The sequence below is a fragment of the Geotrypetes seraphini genome, chromosome 2, assembly GCF_902459505.1.
Source record: "Geotrypetes seraphini chromosome 2, aGeoSer1.1, whole genome shotgun sequence".
Lineage (NCBI taxonomy): Eukaryota > Metazoa > Chordata > Amphibia > Gymnophiona > Dermophiidae > Geotrypetes > Geotrypetes seraphini.
Window position 1 is genome coordinate 209199383 of NC_047085.1, and position 22633 is coordinate 209222015.

Consider the following 22633-nt stretch of genomic DNA (forward strand, 5'->3'; position numbering starts at 1 on the left):
TCCGACCACAAATTCTCGTCCCACTACACCCGCGGACGCTTGGACAAGGGAGGCGGCGGAGGGGACGTCACGTCAGACGAGAGAGGCAAAGCCGCAGGGAGCGCGGAGGAAACCCCATCCCCCGAAACCCCCTGGGCGCAACCGGGACCCCCAGCCGCAGCAGGGGACCCAGCAGAACCTTGCCCCTGCATAGTCAAAACAGGGGGAAGGTCACCTGAGGTGGAAGACAAAATGGAGGGGCCAGACAGAGAAGATGGCGGTTTTCCCGCCAAAAAAACTCCCTCCATAGCCTGAAGCGGCTGAGAAACCTGAATAGTCTCAGCCGCTAAAGCAGGCAAGCCGGCATCAGCTGTCAAAAAATCAGCTGAGAGGGAATCCTCTAAAACCCGACCGTCGGCGGCTCGGGGATTCCCTCCGTGGGCGGACGGAGAAGACCGGGCTTCCCCACCGTTCCCTGCCGACTCGCGAGGCACCATCGGCGGGGAGCTCTGGGCGCCTGCAGCCGCTGCCGACGGAGCTCCACCACCTCACCGACCCAAACAGCCGAGTTCAGGCCGGCCGCGAGTGCCTCGCGGCTGGACTAAATTTGTGTCCTACTCCCCCGGAGAAGGGCACAATTGCTCCATACGCGACCTAGCTAGAAAAAAGTGCCGGTTACATGAAAAAATACAGTAAAATACAGTTTTCTTAAAGGGAAACAACCCTTCAGACCAGCACTACCTCAGGATTTTTTTTTTTTTTTTTTACAGAACAGACTCCACAGGCTCTCGAAGCAATATGCCTTGCTTGATTTAGGGGGCAAGGCTTACTGCTGAGGCTCCTCTAAAAAAATGTGGGGAGGTGGAGGAAGTGGGGGGAGGGACCCCGCTCGTGACCCGCCGGGTTTGACACCCCCGAGGTCGGACGAACCCCCAAACAGAGTCCGCCCAAGCTCCGTCCGGCCAAAAACAGGGACAATAAACCCCATAAACAAATTCCAACAGCCCTACCAAGGGAGATGGGTACAGATCACATCAACACCTGCTGGAGACTGAAAGAAGACTGAGGGAAATAGAGAGGAGGGGCTAGGATATACTGTCCCAAAGTTTTGTTTTCAGTCTCCACCTGCTGGTCATGATTAGATATATACCCATTCGTAAAGTTAACCTCTACTGGTCTGGAGAGTGCTAAAGAAGTAGTATATTAGTTGTGTTGATAAAAATGTATAAACAAAGCCCTGTCAGCTGACCATCTTTCTCCAGTTCAGCAACCAGAGCTTTGATTTATAAGGAAGGAATAAGCTAAATATTGCAGTACTGAGGCTTCTATGGATGCAGCGGGGCAGGGCGGGGAAGGGAATGGCTGTGATGGGGACAGATTTTTTCCCCGTGTCATTCTCTAATGTGACTTAAAATATTGGTATCATATTAAGCATATATAATGCCAAAGGAACAATGGACATATTGTTTCAATTCTGCTCCACTGAGAGAGCCATTTAGGTTTCCATTTGAAATAGAGTTTCTTAACTTTGTCTATAATATTTTGGTTATGATTAATGTAGAATATGTCCAGTAATATTTTTACTGCCATTTGATTGCCATTTAAAAGGATATTCATTAATTAGACCTTTGGTAGCAAAACTTCTGGCCAGGGTCACAAAAAGCAGCACTGAGATTCAATCCTACAACCTCAGGCAGTTCTATCACTAGACCACTTCTCACCTACTTCCATTCAAATTCACATGCCTCTGCTACAAAACAGTATTTGGTATAGCCCCAAGCTACCTCAACCCACACTTCAACCTAAATTACAACAATAAGAACCCCCACAGAATCCATCTGTTCGCCTTCCCCTCCCTAAAACTATGTCATTTCAAAAGGTTCCTTGACAAAACCTTCTCCTTCCAAGCGGCTAAACTGAACCTATGGCTAGCCCAAATTGTGCTCGACGCCCCCACCTACCTTGACTTCAGGAAAAAACTCAAAACGCACTTATTCCACGGACAGAACCCTTAACACACCCTCTTATACTTCTTCAACTCCCATCAATGCACGTGAATCTCCACCTACTCCTTCTTATTGTACTCTAACCCGTTAACTTCAAGGACCTGTATTTTTTTCCTATTTTTTCCTGTAAATAAATATTACCTTCCTCCTGTACACTCATGTATATTTCTGCCAACTTCAATGACCTGTACATTCCTAAAATGTATATTCCTGCCAACCTCAATGACCTGTACATTCCTAAACTGTTAACTCTAAAAAGACTTCATTGTTTGTAACCTTAATTAACTGATGTGAACCACCTAGCACTCCCTGGGTATGGCGGTATACAAAATAAAGTTATTATTATTATATTGTCTACTAAGTTCCAGGCCTTAGATTTTTATAGTAGGTTATTAGTACAAGGTTTAAGTTCATATGAGTTCATTATTCAAAATTAACACCATTAGGACCTAGGGATTTGCTACTATTTGAAATGTCAATTTACTTCAGTATGTCTTTTCAGATTCACAGAGATAATTAAGGATTGATCCTTGAGATACAAAGCAAAACTTAGTATCTGAGACTAATGCTTGTACTCCACACTTAGATGTTAGTGATTAAGTGCTTTCAAAGGGAAGTGATAGAAGAGGTTTTATAATGAAAAGTGGAATTCTGTCAACATAAGCTCCTTAGTAATCAAAGTGTGAAATGTACACCTGCACCAATGTTTTATGGCAATGTTAAGTATCTTAGGCCCTTTTACTAAAGCTTAGTTCGTACTAACAAAATTAATGCACAAACTAAGCTTTAGTAAAAGGTCCCTGGCTAGGCTCTTGTGGAAATAGGGTACTGGGCTCAATGGACCATTGGTCTGACCCAATATGGCTGTTCTTATGATCCCTTTGGTTCTTAAGTAGTGCAACCCAGGATTTCAAGCTATCCACAATGAAAATGCATGAGACACTGTTTTTGTAAATGCATATTTATTGTGGATAGTCTGAAAGTTTTTTTGTAAAAATACAAACTTGCTTACAGTGCTTAAGGATCAGGCGCTGCTTTGCCCTGCTCAACATGCTGGAACATCTTATGCATAATATTACAGAGAATCAAAAAAGTAAAGCATTGCCCTTAACAGAAAAAAGTATACCGTATTTTTATCATTTTATTAAAAAGAGATATAATATGAATGTCTTTCGGAGTGCAAAAATTATCAAAACTTCTCAGGAAAAGATTCCATTTCTTTCTTGATTCTATTTTCAACGAGTAGTATGAAGTTACCATCTGCAAGTGGAAGATTGTAGCTGACAAAAACTTGTTTTTTTGTCTTCTTGGCTAAAAAAGATAAGACAGTCATGGTTTAAAATGTTTCCATTTTACTCTTCAGATCAAATCCTTCTTATGGAGAAAACAGTAAATATGCTATGGGCTTCCATGACTGGGTGCACTTACTGGTATATCTCAACAATTCCATTGCCTCTTTAACTGAAAAGGAATACATGCTACTGTAACACTATGCACAGATGTGTCTAAACATCTGAACTGCTTATAACACTACTGTTTTTTATTCCTGCTTTGTAAAAGGTAACTAAATTGGAAAGCTATGTGAGAGCCATGCTGGATAACACCAAAGGTCCATCAAGCCCAGCATCCTCTCGCAAAACAAGCCAATCTGGGCCACAAATACAGAACAGTATTCCTGGTTAGTGGGAATGGGTCAAAAGAAGGCAGAGTAATTGTAAAAGTTCATCCATAGAGGCACAAGTTAAACCACTGGGACTGTAGGGGCTAGGGTGGTGGGCATGGAACAAATAAAAAACTGGGGTGCAGTAGACCACATGGCAAGAGGAAGAAGTGTAGCACTAATCAGGTGATCTGACCAAGAAAGTAGCAGCACAGATAGAGATGGTATGGGGTTCTGAGCAATGAATAAGGATAAGGTTGAGAGTGTGGCTTGCCATACGGGTAGGGAAAGGGTCATGTGGGAGAGATCTAGGTTAGAAAATAAGGAGAGCTAGAAAATGTCTATTTTGAAAGCTAGAGAATTTAAGTGTCTGAGAATTAATAGATTAGAGAAACAAACAGCAGAGATAGGATTCTCTGTTTCAGTCTGTGGTCTCTAACCTTTTGCATATAAAGGGATGCAGTATGAATGAGAAAGCTCTGAGTGACACCAAAAGATTTAAAGCTTATACATACTACTATTTTTGTAAACTGCCTGGACCTGCTTGTCAGACTAAGTATTAAACATTAAAAATTACAGTAATGCTAATATTGATTCTACAACACTTCTACATATTTTAGAAACTCACTTTATTTGGGTCTGTCAACAGTAGAAAATTCCATTAATGAGACACCCGAGTAATCACACTTAAGAGATTGTTTGCAGTAATTACCGTATTTTCGCGGATATAACGCGCGCGTTATACGTGATTTTACGTACCGCGCATACCCCTCGCGCGTTATATGCCTGAGCGCGGTATACAAAAGTTTTTAAACATAGTTCCCACCCCGCCCGACGCCCGATTCACCCCCCCAGCAGGACCGCTCGCACCCCCACCCCGAACGACCGCTCGCACGCGCTCCCACCCGCACCCGCATCCACGATCGGAGCAAGAGGGAGCCCAAGCCCTCTTGCCCGGCCGACTCCCCGACGTCCGATACATCCCCCCCCCCGGCAGGACCACTCGCACCCTCACCCCGAAGGACCGCCGACTCCCCAACAATATCGGGCCAGGAGGGAGCCCAACCCCTCCTGGCCACGGCGACCCCCTAACCCCACCCCGCACTACATTACGGGCAGGAGGGATCCCAGGCCCTCCTGCCCTCGACGCAAACCCCCTCCCCCAAGAACCTCCGCCCGTCCCCCAGCCGACCCGCGACCCCCCTGGCCGACCCCCACGACACCCCCACCCGCCTTCCCCGTACTTTGTGTAGTTGGGCCAGAAGGGAGCCCAAACCCTCCTGGCCACGGCGACCCCCTAACCCCACCCCGCACTACATTACGGGCAGGAGGGATCCCAGGCCCTCCTGCCCTCGACGCAAACCCCCCTCCACCCCAGCCGACCCGCGACCCCCCTGGCCGACCCCCACGACCCCCCCACCCCCCTTCCCCGTACCTTTGGAAGTTGGCCGGACAGACGGGAGCCAAACCCGCCTGTCCGGCAGGCAGCCAACGAAGGAATGAGGCCGGATTGGCCCATCCGTCCTAAAGCTCCGCCTACTGGTGGGGCCTAAGGCGCGTGGGAAAATCAGAATAGGCCCTGGAGCCTTAGGTCCCACCTGGGGGCGCGGCCTGAGGCACATGGGCCAAACCCGACCATGTGTCTCAGGCCGCGCCCCCAGGTGGGACCTAAGGCTCCAGGGCCTATTCTGATTGGCCCACGCGCCTTAGGCCCCACCAGTAGGCGGAGCTTTAGGACGGATGGGCCAATCCGGCCTCATTCCTTCGTTGGCTGCTTGCCGGACAGGCGGGTTTGGCTCCCGTCTGTCCGGCCAACTTCCAAAGGTACGGGGAAGGGGGGTGGGGGGGTCGGCCAGGGGGGTCGCGGGTCGGCTGGGGTGGAGGGGGGTTTGCGTCGAGGGCAGGAGGGCCTGGGATCCCTCCTGCCCGTAATGTAGTGCGGGGTGGGGTTAGGGGGTCGCCGTGGCCAGGAGGGTTTGGGCTCCCTTCTGGCCCAACTACACAAAGTACGGGGAAGGCGGGTGGGGGTGTCGTGGGGGTCGGCCAGGGGGGTCGCGGGTCGGCTGGGGGACGGGCGGAGGTTCTTGGGGGGGGGGGCGGTCGTTGGGGGGAGGGGTTTGCGTCGAGGGCAGGAGGGCCTGGGATCCCTCCTGCCCGTAATGTAGTGCGGGGTGGGGTTAGGGGGTCGCCGTGGCCAGGAGGATTTGGGCTCCCTCCTGGCCCAATATTGTCGGGGAGTCGGCGGTCCTTCGGGGTGGGGGTGCGAGTGGTCCTGCCGAGGGGGGAGAAGAATCGGACGTCGAGGGGGGGCATCAGGCTTTCAGGATGGGGACAGGACTTCAAGGGGGGACAGGCAGATCTTCAAGGGGGACAGGCACGGAGAGGCGGGGCAGTGCACCGAAAGTCAGGGCGGGTGAACGGTGAGTCGGGGCAACCAGAGGAGAGTCGGGGCAGTGCACCGAAAGTCAGGGTGAGTCGGGGCAACCAGAGGAGAGTCGGGGAGGGCGAAAGGAGAGTCGGGGTGGCCAGAGGAGAGTCGGGCAGCATGCGCGTTATATTCCTGAGCGCGGTATAGAAAAGTTTTTGTACATATCATCGTGATTTCTGCGCGCTATACCCCTGTGCGCGTTTTACAATGGTGCGCGTTATATCCGCGAAAATACGGTATATCAAGCAGGCAAGATTGAAATTAAAGTGTCTGAGAATTAATAGATTTGAAGAGCATTTCAGCCAACTGTTTGAGGATTGCAATCATTGGTGCCAGCTCTGTGGGTGCCTAAGCACTCCCAATATTTTTGTGACCTCATGTGAACATAATGGCATAACTGGGGGGGAGAGTTTGATCTGGGTGCAACTTATCGGGGTGTTCCAGACCAGAATCCAGCTTCTCCATGCTGCAGCCTGCAAACTTTGTGCCGCCAGTCAGGTTAATGAGCTGAACACACTGCCTTCAGTAACTCTGGAAGTTGATTTGCTCACATTTTTGCAGTTTTGGGGTATTGTTAGGGGAGCATTCCTGTCCAATATAATTACATCCAATGCAAAGCGCTCTCTTTGCACATTATATCCAAACACCCCTAGAATATATTGTACTTTGTTCCAAAGATTCACAAGAATCTCCACCAATCATACTATTTTGGAATCACTGAGTAAATTTAGACTTACTTTTTTTAACCACAGGTAATAGCAATATCATAATATTTTCAGGATACTACTCATTTTTAGCTCTATAAGATGTACTTTTTTCCACCAAAAAGTGGGTAGAAATAAGGGAGCACATTATGGAGCGAATATTAACTAACCCCCTCTCCCCTACCTTAATTCCCTCTGGCGGTCCGGTACTGTAGGGCAGGAGCTTTCAGCCTCCTGCCTTGTCCCACGCCACTCTGTGAATGGCTGCACCAGTTCTCAAGAACGGAGGCAGCCATTCACAGAGCGGCGCAGAAGGCAAGAAGTGAAAAACTCGCACCTGCCTGCTTGCCACTCGGGAGAAAGCAGGATAGAAGGGCAGGAGGCTGAAAGCTGAAAGCTCCTGCCCTACAGCGCTGGGCCACCATTCACAGAGCAGCACAGGACAAGGCAGGAAACAAAAAACTCACGCCTGCCTTCCTGCCGCTCCGACTGCTGCTGCCACTGGGAAGAAAGCCGGAGGGAAGGGCAGGAAGTTGAAAGTTCTTGCCCTACAGCGCTGGACCGCTGGAGGAGTTAAGATAAGGGGGACCCTGCCTGCCTCCAGCCCACCTCTAGACCACCAGAGGGGCGATAGGTTGCAGAGCCTGGCAGGGAGAAATTGGTTCAGAAGATTTTCCTCCTCTAAATCTTGGGTGCATCTTATGGTCAGGTGCGTCTTATAGGGCAAAAAATACGGTATATGTTAGATTAACACGTTATCTAAGCTGCAATTTACAGTGACAGACCTTTTTTGTTGTTCATTTAATCAATCAATTTCTTTGTATTAGACGGGCTTGATCTGTATCAGACATTGGTTTAACATGGTTTCACAAAACGGTAGCTAGGAACAATTTTCCATTTAATCAATCAATTTCTCTGTATTAGAAGCATTTGTTCTAATGATATGGATTTTGAATTTCAGGCTCAACTGTGAGAGATACTTTTAAAGCAAAAATTATCCAACTTCAGTTATCAAAATGGCTTATTTGCACAGAGAGATCTGTTATTGAAGTATGTGCAGCATAATTCAGAAAAAGATTGAGAAAGATCAGGCAGAACCAAAACCAAACAGCAGTCACTACTCTAATTTTAAAGTATTGGCAAATCTTAACAGTGCATGATTGTTTTCAACAACTTCCTATTTTTCCTATTATTGCATTTAAGAGAGGCAAGACCATGGATGAGATTTTGACCTAAAAGTGATTGGATTATTTGGACACTATTGAATATTTGACAGATATTCAAAATGTGGCAGATGCCAATGGTGTGCTCTTGCTGTAGAGGACATTCAATCTAATACTAATTGTGATAGCACTGTTTACATATTACATGCCCTTGTAACCTAGTTTATATGAAAAGATCATCCAGGCTGATTAAAATAAGATTGAATGAACATAAATCATGCATAATCACCAAAAACCTGGGTGCTCTGTTCAAATCCCAATGGGTGAATAAACATTCAGTTGAGGATATCTGTTGGAGTATTATTGACCATGTTGAGATGGAAGAAGGTGGTTCTGTGGAAGATTTGCTTAATTATAAAGAACAGTGATAGATATTTGTCCTAGATACAATTGTACACTGCTTAGAAAATGTGATAAGCAGTCAAATTAAATTTTAAATAAACTTGAAACTACCCTAATGGATTAAATTTAGAGTTGGATTGGACTCCACTACTGTGATATCAGTGATATCAGCACTTTCATTGGTTCCCTCAAGTCATGTGACCTCTAAGGAGGGATTAGTTTGGGATTGCCTTTTTTGAAAAAACATACGATGATGGATTGAGATATCCGAGGTGATTCTAGGCCATAGCGATTGTTGTATGAAGATTTTTTGTGAAAGGTTGCTTTTTTTATGCTAATAGCAATTTTCTCCATAGAACTGCACCCTAAAGCAGGATAGCGAAACATGGTCAAAAAGGCAGCAGGTCCATGGTGGAGATAAATATGCAGATAAGTACTGATTATTAAATGTGGAATACATTTGATGAGTTATAAAATCCGAGTATTGCAAAATTTAGGAATAAAAATTCCTCCAAAAATTGTTTTCTAGTTAATAAATTGAAAATATGAACCTATGGGGAGGCAGGAGAGCTAGTGGATGAATCCCATGTGAAAAGTGTCGCCACTGAGGTCTATGACATCTGTCGGTTATTAAGGATAGATAAAGGTTGGGCATTTTTTACTGAGTTGTTTGGAGGCACCCACTCTTGCTCACTTTCAAATCAACAGAAAAATGGTTTACAATTCATAATTGGCATTTTCTTTTAACTACCACCCTCCAGAGCATATTAATTTGCTCTCTTCTCATCCAAATGATGGCCAGATTCATATGAAATATTGGGCCCATGTGTAATCCTCTAATCGATGTTCACAGCAGCAGATAAGAAAACTGCAGAAAATATGGATGTTCTTGTAAGGGGGAAACCCAAGTCATTGAAAACATGTGAAATAATTATGATCAGTGAATAATGCTGTGTACACACACAAATAAAAAAAGGGAAAGAAAACTGATGCAATAGTTCTGATGAATTAAGCTTGAAACAGCTGTAGAGACTTAGGGCTCCTTTTACGAAGGCGCATTAGCCGTTTAAAGCATGTAATAGCAAGCGCTAAACCGCTGGACGCGCTAGCCACTACCGCCTCCTCTAGAGCAGGCAGTAGTTTTTCAGCTAGCACGGTACCGTGTGATTAAACATCGCGCGTGCTAAAGCTGCTAAAGCAACTTCGTAAAAGGAGCCCTTAGGGTTCCCTACTTTGTTTATAAAATGCATACAAAATAGGACCTCTCAATTTAAAAAATGCAATTAATACATCACAAGAACATACCCAATCTCTGGGCAAAAGAGCTTGAAGTGGTATCAGATGTGTCCCCAAGCAGTAATGTGGACACTGGTACTGGATCCTGTAAAACAAACAATCATGAGATCCTATCTACTCACAGGTACTGCAGAAGCATTTAAAAAAAAAAAAAAATCACTGTAACAAAATAAGTGCTCAAATATTACTTGTCAAAGCTTTCTACATGTCCACACAGAGCAACTGCTGAATAAAGTGTATGATGGAGAAATAGAGCAATGTGCAACAGGTCTAGAAGGTAAAATTGTTAACCTAAGTTTTGATGAGTGGAATAATGTCCACAATGATCCTGTTGTATGCTTAACAGAAGGAGGGAATGTCTTTCTTGTAGAAACAATTGATACCACACACACAGCAGAATATTTAAAGGAAGTAGCCGCAAAAGCATCCAAGATGAGATGAAATTTAAATGAGGAAGAGAATACCACGTTAATAACATATGGTTGCAGTTGCTCATTTGCTGTACCTCCTAGCCAAAGACTTCAGTGCCTCAGAAATAAAGACCAATGGTGTTGAAATTGCTAAATACGTCTGTAACAATTTTGCTGCAGCAGCTTTGAAAAGAATGGGTGAAACCAAGCTAACACTCCCACCAGATGTTAGACGGAACTCTGTAGTGGACAGTTTTGAACAGTATATCAGGAACTTGCCTATTCTGATGAGTTTGTGAACAAAATTGAGATAAAATCGATATTGTTAAAGCAAAAATCCTCAACCTTTGGCTTAAAATAAATGCTGAAGATATGCTAAGAATCCCAAGACTTATTTCTGAAGCTTTAAACAAAATACAAAAAATAGCTGTTTTATTATTGATGCTTTGAAATTTGGAAGGAATTGAATACTTAAAAAGAGAACTGCACAATGACAGAATTAAATTACAAGCATTAGAAAAATGAATAGTACAAGACCATCTCCAGCTCATTTTCTTGCAAATATTGTCAATATCTGGTATCAAGGTCAAACCTTAAATACTGAAAAGAGGTGTTAGCTATGACATGGGTATCCAGAAATCATCCATCTGTAATGCAAACTATAATAAACTAAGCCAAGGAGAAACCATTCAAAAAATGTTTGCTGATGTTTTAAAGAAAGTCACACCAGTGAACTAGTGGAGGCCACTTAAGCACTTGGATGTAGAGACTGTTGAAATAATGATTTCACTTTTAACAGAAGTAGCTTCTGCTGGCATAGAAAGAATATTCTCTTCCATTCCACTCATTCATTCCAAACTGAGAAATCTTTTGAGATCTTAATACATTGGCAGTAATACGATATGCTTACGTTTTATAAAGACAAATAAATCTTATATTTTATAGTTGTTTTTTTCTATACAAAAAGGGCCATGACTCAGAACGACCAAACCTTTGGTGCTTCTCTAAAGGTATATCTAGATTTTCAGAAAGCTTTTCACAAAGCCCTTCATGAGAGGTTTGTGAAGAAATTTAAAAACCATGAGATATGAGGCAATGTTCTGTTGTGGATTAAGTAGTTAAAATAGAGAAAAACAAGAGAGGGTAGAGTTAAATGGCCATTTCTCTCAATGGAGGAAGATGAATAGTGGAGTACCCCAGGGGTTTTTATACTGGAACCGGTGCAATCTAACATTTATTTGTACCCGTTCTAAACCACTCAGGATTTTGTAAACTTCAATTGTATCTTCCCCTCAGCCATCTTTTTCAAGCTGAACATCCCTAACCTCTTTAGTCTTTCCTCATATGATAGAAGTTCCAACCCCTTTTAACATTTTGGTTGCTCTTCCTTGAACCTTTTCTAATTCTGCTATATCTTTGGAGATACGGCATCCAGAATTGAACACAAAGCTCAAGATGAGATCACACCATGGCGTGATAAAGACATAACATTCTTGGTCTTATTTACCATCCCTTTTCTAACAATTCCTAGCATCCTGTTTGCTTTTGTGGCTACCAACGCACTTTGGGCAGAAGATTTCAGCGTTCTGTCTTCGATGATACCAAGATCTTTTTCTTTAGCATCTGGTAACTATGAATTGGATTTGTGTATCTCTGGCAAAGATAGTCTCATAAAACATCCCTTTGAAAATTTGGGCTGGAATGGACAAATTCACTGGTACAAATGGACCTGTACACATACTAAGTGAAGGAAAGTTTCAGTGCAGGTTATTTGCCCTATTATGTATTGCAAACTATTACATAGAAACAAAGGCAGATAAAGACCAAATGGCTTATCTACAGCATCCACTATTTCCTCTTTTCCCTAAGAGATCTCCAATGTGTCTGTCCCCCATGCTTTCTTGAACTCAGTCTCCACCACCCTATTCCACGAATCTACCACCCTTTCTGTAAAAAAGTATTTCCTTAGATTACTCCTGAGCCTATCACCTCTTAACTTCATCCTATGCCCTCTCATTCCAAAGCTTCTTTCAAATGAAAAATTTGCCTCATGTATTCATGAACGCATGTATTTAAATGTCTATCATATCTCCCCTCTAAAGTATACATATTGAGATCTGTAAGCCTATCCCGATACATCTTATGATGAAGAACACCAACCATTTTAGTAGCATTCCTCTGGACCGACTATATCCTGTTTATATCTTTTTGAAGATTAGTTGTCCAGAATTGTACATAATATTCTAAATGAGGTCTCACCAGGGGCCTCAATATCTTTTTTCCTACTGGCCATACCTCTCCCTATGCACCCTAGCATCCTTCTAGCTTTCACTGTCTTCTTTTCAACCCGTTTGGCTACCTTTAAATCAAATACTCTCACAGCCAAATCCCGCTCCTCTTTTGTGCACAAAAGTTCTTAACCCCCTAAACTGTACTGTTCCCTCAGGTTTTTGAAGCCAAAATGCATGATCTTACATTTCTTAGCATTAAATCTTAGCTTTCAAATCTCAGACCGTTCTTCAAATTTCACCAGGTCCTTCCTCAGGTGTTATTCACACCATCAGGGGTGTCTATTACAGATTTTGGCATCTTCCGCAAAGAAGCAAATCTTACCCCACAGCAACATTGCTTACAATAATGTTTTAAAAAACAGGTCCAAGAACCAAACAAGGCACACCACTGGTAACATCCCTTTCCTCAGAGATATCTCCATTGACTACTACCCTCTGTTGCCTTCTACTCAACCAGTTCCCTAACCCAAAGAGCTTACTTTGGAGTAGGGTTACCAGCCATCTGGGAAAACCCAGACATGTCTTCTTGAAAGGTCACTTTGGTCAGCCACAACAAAACTTAGAAACTTGAAGAAAGCACAGATGTTTTATTCAGCATATGCAGACTCCTGAACCCCCAAGTGGCAGCTTCAAAAGTCCCGAAACCAGGAGTTACAGTGATATTTATACACTTTTCTGGCTATACAACTGAACGCTAGAAAAACTTCTCACGTGTTACTTTTCTTAACAATCATCGGTCACACTAGCAGGTCACTTATCTAAGCCCTGCAGTCTTTCTGTTACATGTCCAGGAGGGTTGAATACAATATTGTGTTTGCTGAGAGAACCATGAGGCTAAAATGCCCACTCAGTGTAGGCAGGCTAGAACATGAGATAAGTCAGGTCTGCAATTAAACATAATTCAGCATTTTATTAAGGAGAAAACTTAGTTCAAGACTCAGGAAAACCAGTCCCAGACTCTTCACTCTAAAAGAGAACTGTCTGTGTGCCCAAATGGACTTTCCAAAACCCTGTAGTTTATCTGGATTTTGGAAAGCTCCGACCTCCCAGCCATGTCTGGAGGGCCTCCGAGCATATATGAATGACATCACATACATCTGCACATGCTCGAAGGCCCTCCAGACGGCGCCTGGAGGTCAGAAAAGCAGTTACTTACCGTAACAGGTGTTATCCAGGGACAGAAGGCAGATATTCTCTACATGTGGGTGACATCATCCATGGAGCCCCGTCGCGGACAGCTTTACAAGCAAACTTGATTGAAGATATCAAAGTTTGCTAATGCTATACAACACATGCATTCCACTAGAGCACAGGTGTCAAAGTCGGTCCTCGAGGGCCAGAATCCAGTCGGGTTTTCAGGATTTCCCCAATGAATCTGCATGAGATCTATTTGCATGCACTGCTTTCAATGCATATTCATTGGGGAAATCCAGAAAACCCGACTGGATTCCGGCCCTCGAGGAGGGACTTTGACACCCCTGCACTAGAGGGTGCGTCCCCTCCTCATGGTCTTCAGTTCAGATAGCTAGCAAAGAAGCCAACCCGGGGAGGTGGGAGGGTTGCAAGAATATCTGCCTGCTGTCTCTGGATAACACCTGTTACGGTAAGTAACTGTGCTTTATCCCAGGACAAGCAGGCAGCATATTTTCTTCATGTAGGTGACCTCCAAGCTAACCAAAAAGGGACGGAGGGAAAGTTGGCAATTTATGAAAACAGATTACGCAAAACTGTCTGACCAAATTGGCCGTCATGTCTGGGAAAAGCATCCAGACAATAGTGAGAGGTGAAGGTATGATCCGAAGACCAAGTGGCGGCCTTGCAGATCTCCTCAATAGGCGTGGACCTGAGAAAAGCAACAGACGCCGCCATCGCTTGGACCTTATGCCCCGTGACCCGACCGTGCAGCGAGAGACCAGCCCGAGCGTAGCAGAAGGAAATACAAGCAGCTAACCAGTTGTACAAGGTGCGCTTGGAAACAGGACGCCCCAACCGATTAGGATCAAAGGACAAGAAAAGTTGATGGATGAGACTGGGTGCGATGAAGATAGAAAGCCAACGCCCGTTTATAGTCAAGAGTGTGAAGTGCCACTTCCCCAGGGTGAGAATGGGGCTTAGGAAAAACACCGGAAGGACAACAGACTGATTAAGGTGGAAACCCGAAACCACCTTAGGCAAGAACTTAGAATGAGTACGCAGGACCACCTTGTCATGATGAAAGACAGTAAAAGGCAGGTCCACAACCAGAGCCTGTAGCTCACTGACCCTGCGAGCAGACGTGAGAGCAATCAGGATCACCACCTTCCAAGTAAGGAACTTCAGATGGGCCCTATCCAGGGGTTCAAATGAAGGTTTCATTAATTGAGCAAGAACCACATTAAGGTTGCAAACCACCGTGGGAGGCTTGAGAGGAGGATGAACATTCAAGAGGCCCCTCAGGAAGCGAGAAATCAGCGGATGGACCGAGAGCAACTTCCCATCGAGCAGCCGATGAAAGGCAGCAATTGCACTGAGATGAACTCTAATAGAAGTCGTCTTAAGCCCAGACCGAGACAAATGAAGCAAGTACTCCATCACTGAGGACAAAGAGGCAGACAAAGGCTCAACGCATTGGGAAACATACCATGTGGCGAATCTAGACCACTTCTGAGAATAACACTGCCTAGTGGAAGCTTTCCTAAAAGCTTCTAGAACATCGCACACCGACTGAGAAAGCCCCCGGGAGGAAGTCAGGTGGAAAGGAACTAAGCCGTCAAGTGCAGAGACTGCAGATTGGGGTGCAGCAGCGAACCCCGACTCTGAGACAGCAGAGACGGAAATACAGGCAGAAGAGGTTCCCGGACACTGAGCTGGAGAAGAAGGGAGAACCATGGCTGCCTGGGCCACCGAGGTGCTATTAAAATCATAGCAGCGCGAGTCGATCAGAGGTGCACGAGAGTTTTCAGAATCAGAGGAAAAGGAGGGAACGCATAGAGATACCTGCCCGTCCAATCCAGAAGGAAAGCATCCACCTCGAGACAATCTGGGGAGTAGATCCTGGAACAAAAGCGAGGCAACTTGTGATTGAGGGACGAAGCGAACAGATCTATCTGTGGAGTCCCCCACCAAGCAAACACCTGACGCAGATTTGAGGAATGGAGCAACCACTCGTGTGGCTGAAGGAGGCGACATAACCTGTCCGCCAGGCAGTTTTGCTCGCCCTAGATGTAGACCACGCGAAGGAAGACGTTGTGGCGTATCGCCCACTCCCAAAGCCGAAGCACTTCCTTGCAAAGCGACAGGGAACCCGTACCCCCTTGCTTGTTCACATAATACACCACCACCTGTCCGTATGCACCAGGACCATTTGATCCTGCAGCAAGTGACGGAAGCCACCATCGCCCGGAGCTCCAACAGGTTGATGTGGCAGTGATGGTCCACATCCAACCATGGACCCTCAGTCCGAAGGCCGTTGAGATGAGCCCCCCAGGCGTATGCCGAGGCGGAGGCACGAGAAAGAGTAAACCTCTGGAAAGATTGAAAGAGTCGGTCCACCAACGGAGCAAGCGTCTCAAGGAGGGAGTCACCGCAATGTGCTGAGATACGGGATCCCGATCCTGCATACACTGAGATGCCAGAGTCCACTGAGGCACCCGGAGGTGCAATCTGGCAAAGGGCGTCACATGAATGGTGGAGGCCATGTGTCCCAAGAGGATCATCATCTGCCTGGCTGAGACCGAAGCCCTCAGGGAGACCTGTTGACTGAGCCGAACGAGGGCGGCTTGCCGAGACTGAGGCAGAAATGACCAGAGGCGAACCGTGTTCAGCACGGCTCCAATAAACTAGGGACTGGGAGGGACACAACTGGGACTTTGGGAAGTTTACCTCGAACCCGACGCTGAAGGAAGATAATAGTCTGACGGGTTGCTGAGATAATCCCCTCTCTCGATGGTGCCTTGATCAGCCAGTCGTCGAGATATGGGAACACCTGAAGACCTCGAGACCTCAGGGCCACCGCCATCACCACGAGGCATTTCGTGAAGACCCGTGGGGACGAAGCGAGCCCGAACGGGAGGACCCGATATTGCAGATGAAGGTCCCCCACCCAAAAGCGAAAGAAGCATCGAAAGGCGGGTGAATCAGCACATGAGTGTAAGCCTCCTACAGGTCCAGTGAACACAATCAATCCCCCTCTTCATCAAGGGATATAAAGTGGGAAGAGAGAGCATGCGGAACTTCTCCTTGACCAGAAACTTGTTCAGCCCCTGGAGATCCAAAATGGGGCGAAGGTCCCCGGTCTTTTGGGAACCAGAAAGTACCGGGAGTAAAACCCGGAGCCCCGCTTACAGGGGACCTCCTCCACCGCCCGCAGGCGAAGGAAGGCCCGAGCCTCCCGGAGAAACAGGGGAAGCTGCGCACCGCTCGAAGGATACTCTATGGGGGTGTGTCCGGAGGTGAGGACTGGAAATGGAGCGAATACCCTTCCCTGATGAGGGAGAGGACCTATTTGTCCGCAGTGATCAGAGCCCAGCGGTGAAAGAAAGCGCTGAGACGGCCCCCGATAGGCAGAGGAGAAGGCTTGAGGCCAGCCCCCTCCCGCCCAGACAGTCAAAAGGATGGCGCCGGCTTGGCCGCAGCCGGGGTCTGCGGCTTCGGCGGAGCCCTCAGAGGTCTAGAAAACGCCGGCGTCGATTTCTGTGGATAGCGCCAAGGAGGCAACCTATACGATTTGGGAGGAGCAGGCTTCGCCTTGGCCCGAACCAGGGAGGCAAAGAAGCGCTCGTGCTCCGAGAAGCGCTTGGTGGCCGCCTTGATGGAGTCATCAAAGAGTTTGTTGCCCAAGCACGGAAGATTCGCCAACCACTCCTGCAGGTTCGGGTCCATATCAACTATGCGTATCCATGCCAAGCGACGCATGGCTACAGCGAAGGCAGAGACCCTAGAATAAAGTTCAAACGCATCATACGAAGCCTGGAACATGTAAAGCCGAAGCTGCGAAAGGGTATCCAGAAGCCAAAGGAAATCCACATGGCGGTGGACCGGCAAGTCATCCTGAAAGGATGGCAGAGATTTATTTAATGCACTGCTTAAGATAGGACATGAAAGTAAAGTTGTAATTAAGGACCCTGTTAGCCTTCAGAGAATTTTGGTACAGGCGCCTGCCAAACTTATCCATAGTCCTGCCCTCCCGGCCGGGACAATCGCATAGACCTTAGAAGGGTGAGACTTCTTGAGGGAAGACTCCACAACCAAAGACTGGTGGGAAAGTTGAGCCTTCTCAAACCCCTTACAGGGGACCGTCCGGTACCGAGACTCCATTTTAGACAGAATGGCTGGGATAGCATACGGAATCTCCAGGTTGCGGAAAAAAGTTTGTTGTAACACCAGATTCAAGGGGAGCTGCAAGGACTCCTTAGGAGGATTGGGAAGTTCCATCTCCTCCAAATATTCTTTGGTACAGCGGGAATCCGACTGGAGGTCCAAATTCAACGTCTTCCCCATGTCCAGGACAAATCTGGTGAAAGAAGAGGACTTTCTCTTAGACTGACCCTCAAGGGAGAAAGGCGAGCGAGACTGCAAGGCAGCAGAAAAAGAGGGGGAAGCCTCTCGGGAGTACTTCGCAGGCATGTCAATGTCAACAATAATAATAATAACAATAACTTTATTTTTGTATACCGCAATACCCAGGGAGTTCTAGGCGGTTCACATCAATTAATCTGATTTACAAGCAACGAAGTCGTTGAGGTAAGCATGAAGGGAATGTACAAGTCACTGGAGTTAGCAGGTTGGGAGTGAACAATAAGGATTAAGAGGAGAGTTCAGATCATTGGTGGAAGGGGTGAGAGAAGTGAAAGATGGGGGATTAGGGATTCTGTCCTTGGAATAAATGAGTTTTGAGTAGTTTTCTGAAGTCGAGGTAGGTGGGGGCCTCGAGCACAATTTGGGCTAGCCATGGGTTCTGTTTGGCCGCCTGGAAGCACAGACGTTGAAGCACAGACGTCGAAGAAGCCCCGCTGAAAGAACGGGGGAGTCGAAGACATCTTGTGCTTAGAGGTCCCCGCAGGGGTCCGAGGCACCAAGGACCAACGAAGCCCCCTCGCAGGTCCCGGGAAGATGACAAGTGGCGGGAAAAAGAGGCAGAAGCTCCCGACGCCGGTGCCCCATGTGAAGGAGTGCGAGACCACACCGGCGACCGCCGGAGACTCGGATCAGACAACACCAGGTCCGAGGCTTTAATGGACCCCCGTAGTACGAGGGTCCGGCAATCTACCCCGCCTCGGGGAGGAATCCTGGGGCTTCTTAGCAGGTCTCCGGGACGAGGGAGCAAGACGCCTCGACCGATGTCTCGAACGAGGCCGAGTGGCGGGGGCTCCCACTGCGAAGGAAGCGGGGAAAGTCAGAAAGGACAGACGCCGAGACAGATGCCCCAAGAACCCTCGAGGCAATGCTCAGGCTTTTCCGTTGCAAGCAAGGTCGAGGACGTGGCAAGCCGAGCCAAAGCAGAGGAGAGCTGCGAGGAGATGATAGCCTTAAAGCATATCCTCAAACATCAGCACCGAGACCATATTCGGCCCTACAGGTGCGGAAGTGCGCTCCACCGGGAGCGACCTCAAGGAAGAGTATTCCCTTATGGTGGAGGCACGCTTGGAGGCCTTAGTAGGCGGTTTTGTCGAGGCAGTTACCGCCTGGACAGTCAGAGACTCCGAGAAGGGCTTCTTAGGTAGCTGAACCGACCCTGAAGACGGAAGAGAAGACCTACCTGCAGTGGAGGATTTTGAGGCCGGGGCCATTGAGGTCTTCGAGGTCGAGGGAGATTTTCCCAAGGCCAAGACCGGGCCCGCAGGCAGATCAGTCTCCATAGCGAAGAGCTCCGCAATCCGCATTCGACACCTCCTGAGAGCCCGAGGTTGGAGTGTAGAGCAACAAGGGCAAGAGCCCGTAGGATGGTCGACTCCAAGGCACAAGTTGCACCAGCAGTGCGGGTCAGTGACTGAAATCACCCGACCGCACTGAGTGCGCTTTTAAAACCCGATCAAGGGCCGGGACATAAGTCAAAAAGAGGGCCGCGGCCACGCCAGGCAGCCAAGGCAAACCGGAAGCCCCCAATTCGCCGAAAACACGGTAACTAGGGAAAACAAAAAGAAGAGCACAGCGACTCCCGAACAAAGTAAAAATAAGAAGCTGCGGTGCAAGAAAGGCACGTAGAAAAAAACGCAGAGAAGAGAGACAGGGCTTTCTGGCTCCGTGGAAAACTAAGAACTGAAGACCTAGAGGAGGGGACGCGCCCTCTAGTGGAGCAGGAAGGCACACGCATGTGTGGTATAGCATTAGCAAAATTTGAGATCTTCAATCAAGTTTGCTTGAAAAGCTATCCGCGACGGGGCTCTGTGGATGATGTCACTCACATGTAAAGAATATAGAACAGGCAGCCATCTGTCCTAGTTTCTCTGTGGAAAAAATATAGTAACCATACTTTGGGGTCCATCTCATGGTGCGCTCAGTTTCTTTATTAGACACCCATATGGAACACAGTCAACGGTTTCACTAAGATATCACACTGGTACCAAACTCACAGCTAGACTCTACACTTTTCTGCTATGAGATGTGAAATAATGGTAGAGAAGGAGGTCCCTGGTACGACCCAATATAGTGTTAATGTGAACCTGTGCAGTTGTCAAGACCAGCTTTGAAAACCCTTTGCCAACGTATCCAACACGTAAGAACATGCCCGGGTTTAAGACATTTTGCTGCAAATCCTTCCTTTATATTTTTGCAGCCAATGCAAGGAACTAATTTTCCTTTATAACATCACTAGCATGCTTTCCATAAGTCGCATATATTTTTTGTCCTGAAGTTAGGTTCCAGACGTTAATCAAGAAATAAATTGTTAAAACGCTAAAAAAAAAAAAAAAACACCCCCCGCTTTATGTTTTTGTACCCTTTAGTTCGCATGTTCGACCCACACTACAGAACGACTGAGGCAACTTACAAATCTGTTACACATAGCCACAGCGAGATTAGAGAGTGTCGGTGCAGTCCCAATCCATAGTAAGAAGCAATCTGCCATGCCCATAACGTGGAAGTGAACTTGCTGCTCGGAAATCTTCTCGGAGAAATTGTGCAGAGAGACGGCTGGAAGAACTGCGGCAGCGCACCCCTCCATCCTCACACGCACGCCTTCGGGAAGCTACGCTACAAGTCACGTGCGGGCGGCCTTCACTTTCAGTTTTCGCCGCTCCCAGGAGGAAGTACAACGGGCGCGCTGTGCAAAGGCTGCGCGAGACTCGGAAGAGCGGCAGAAGATGGAGTTAACGCTGCAGCTGAATTCGGAAAGATACATTACGTGAACTATCAAGGAAGAAAATAAAATCACCACCAGCCCACCGTTAAGACTGCAAAAGGGGAAGCAGGAGAGGGATAACCCGAAACAAAACCCCGGACATGATTTAACTAAGTGGCGGTGAAACGCGCTACACGACACAAGATGGCGCCCACCCCCTTCCAAACGCCAAGTCGCTGCCTGTGATGTAAGTACTAACGTTCGGACGTCAGGTGACGTCAAGAGTTCTGGCGGGCAAGGGGGAGGTAGCTTTGTTGTTATGTCGGCGGTGGACTCGTGCTTCGCGCGCCCCTGGGTCGTGGAGCTTTTAGGCAATTATGAAGCGGCGGTGGACGGAAAGCAGAAAGCTGTCCCCGCCCAGGTGGTGGAAGTAAGTTTGAGCCTACAGCGGGCTCCGTCTCTTGCAGTGTTCAACGCCCGATTAAAAGCTTTCCTCAACTCCTAACTCCTGTCACCTTGAGTTCTGCATCCCCAACTCTTTATATGTCGTCTCTGTCCAAATTAGATTGTAAGCTCTTCCGAGCAGGGGCTGTCTATAAATGTCAAAATGTACAGCTGCGTACGCCTTTCAGCGTTATATAAGTGATAAGTAGTAGTAGTCTCCCATTTAATAAATAAATAAACGGAAGTAACACGGGTCAATTAAAGCAATTATTATTCCCTTTTCTTTCACCAGTAGTACCATGACCAAACCTCTATGTTGATTGAGCCATGTTACAATGAAGTTGTGAGGTGTATCCATCTTTAATAAATTCTTAATCTGGGCTTATCCTGCCTCGTAATGCAGGCTGCAGTACCTTGTTTGAAACTTCTACACAGAGCTTGGTGTAAGGACACTGGTGCCCTCAGCCAGCAACCTCTACCTTCAGAACCTGATACTTTGAAAAGATATGTACCAGTGGTGCCTCACACAACGAACTTAATTCGTTCCAGGAGCAAGTTTGTTATGCGAAAAGTTCGTTATGTGAAACGCGTTTTCCCATAAAAATACATGTTAAAAAAAATAATTCGTTCTGCAGCATAAAATATGCTAAGATGACATAAAAAAAGATAAATTTGTCAAAATGGTGAAAATGGTGGTCTTGCTGAGGCCAAACTCTTTGACGAGGTCACACTGTTTTACCCCACATTCACTCCTTCTAATTATTTCCTGTGTCATTTCAACAGAAATCACCTTCCTGCTTTTTTTAGAAGCCATGATATATAAAAAATATTGAGTTTATCTTAAAAGGACGACTGTATACAGTGAGAGAGGGCAGTTAAGCGCAGTGACTAACGACTGCCTGCAGTGCCTGCGCGGAAGGATGCAATACATCGGCAGCTCGGGCGACTTCGTTGTGTGAAACGAAGTTCGTTGTGTGAAACGAAGTTCGTTGTGTGAAACGAAGTTCGTTGTGTGAAGTTCGTTGTGTGAAACGAAGTTCGTTGTGTGAATCAAGACATGAAGTTCGTTGTGTGCAGCGTTCGTTGTGCGAGGCGTTCGTTATGCGAGGCACCACTGTAATTAAACAGGACCTTTTAAAATATGAAGCCATGTTTCTTAATAATGAGGATAATTAGTCATTTGTGCAGATAAATGGGTACTCCTACCCATTTTCTCTCCATTTAAAATGCATGCACAGATGTTTTTGTGAGTTGATATGAATGTGGGTAGGGTTACCATATGGCTCCAGAAAAAGAATGATAGATTGAGACATCTGGGTTTTATTTCTATTAAAAGCAATGGAAATAGAACTCAGATATCTCAATCTGTCCTTACTTCCATTGCTTTCAATGGAAGTAAAACCCGGATTTCTCAAACCGTCCTCCTTTTTTGTGAGCCATATGGTAACCAGCTGCAGCTGCTTTTTGCTGCTACCCTAGGAGACTATTTATTTTGTATCCTTGTTAGACCACCATAGCATCATGGGAACATCTTGACAGTTTACAGAACAATAAATGTATAGAAAAAAACCCACAAGATTTAAAAAAAAAAAA

The 22633-nt window shown here is 46.6% G+C and overlaps 2 protein-coding genes across 4 annotated transcripts in view; one reads left to right on the plus strand and one right to left on the minus strand.

The window, feature by feature from the left end:
• Positions 1-3079: 3079 nt before the first annotated feature.
• PSMG4 (proteasome assembly chaperone 4) lies at positions 3080-20511 on the minus strand. Its single transcript, XM_033934834.1, has 3 exons — positions 20306-20511; positions 9648-9723; positions 3080-3296 (listed from the first exon to the last, which is right to left on the minus strand). Exons 1-3 carry the CDS (start codon positions 20477-20479, stop codon positions 3175-3177), a joined length of 372 nt encoding a protein of 123 aa, XP_033790725.1. The 5' UTR covers positions 20480-20511; the 3' UTR covers positions 3080-3174.
• Positions 20512-20704: 193 nt separating this feature from the next.
• The window catches only part of LOC117355791 (adrenocortical dysplasia protein homolog), a 90210-nt gene continuing 88281 nt past the window's right edge, over positions 20705-22633 (plus strand). Inside the window, exon 1 of one of the 3 annotated variants that reach the window (XM_033934832.1) lies at positions 20705-20843. Coding sequence is in view for 2 of the 3 variants with exons in the window: in XM_033934829.1 (XP_033790720.1) it covers positions 20916-21026 (111 nt within the window). In the remaining variant the exon portion in view is untranslated. Of the gene's footprint in view, positions 20844-20870; positions 21027-22633 lie in introns of those variants that run through there. The other 2 variants (XM_033934829.1, XM_033934831.1) reach the window with 2 other exon arrangements.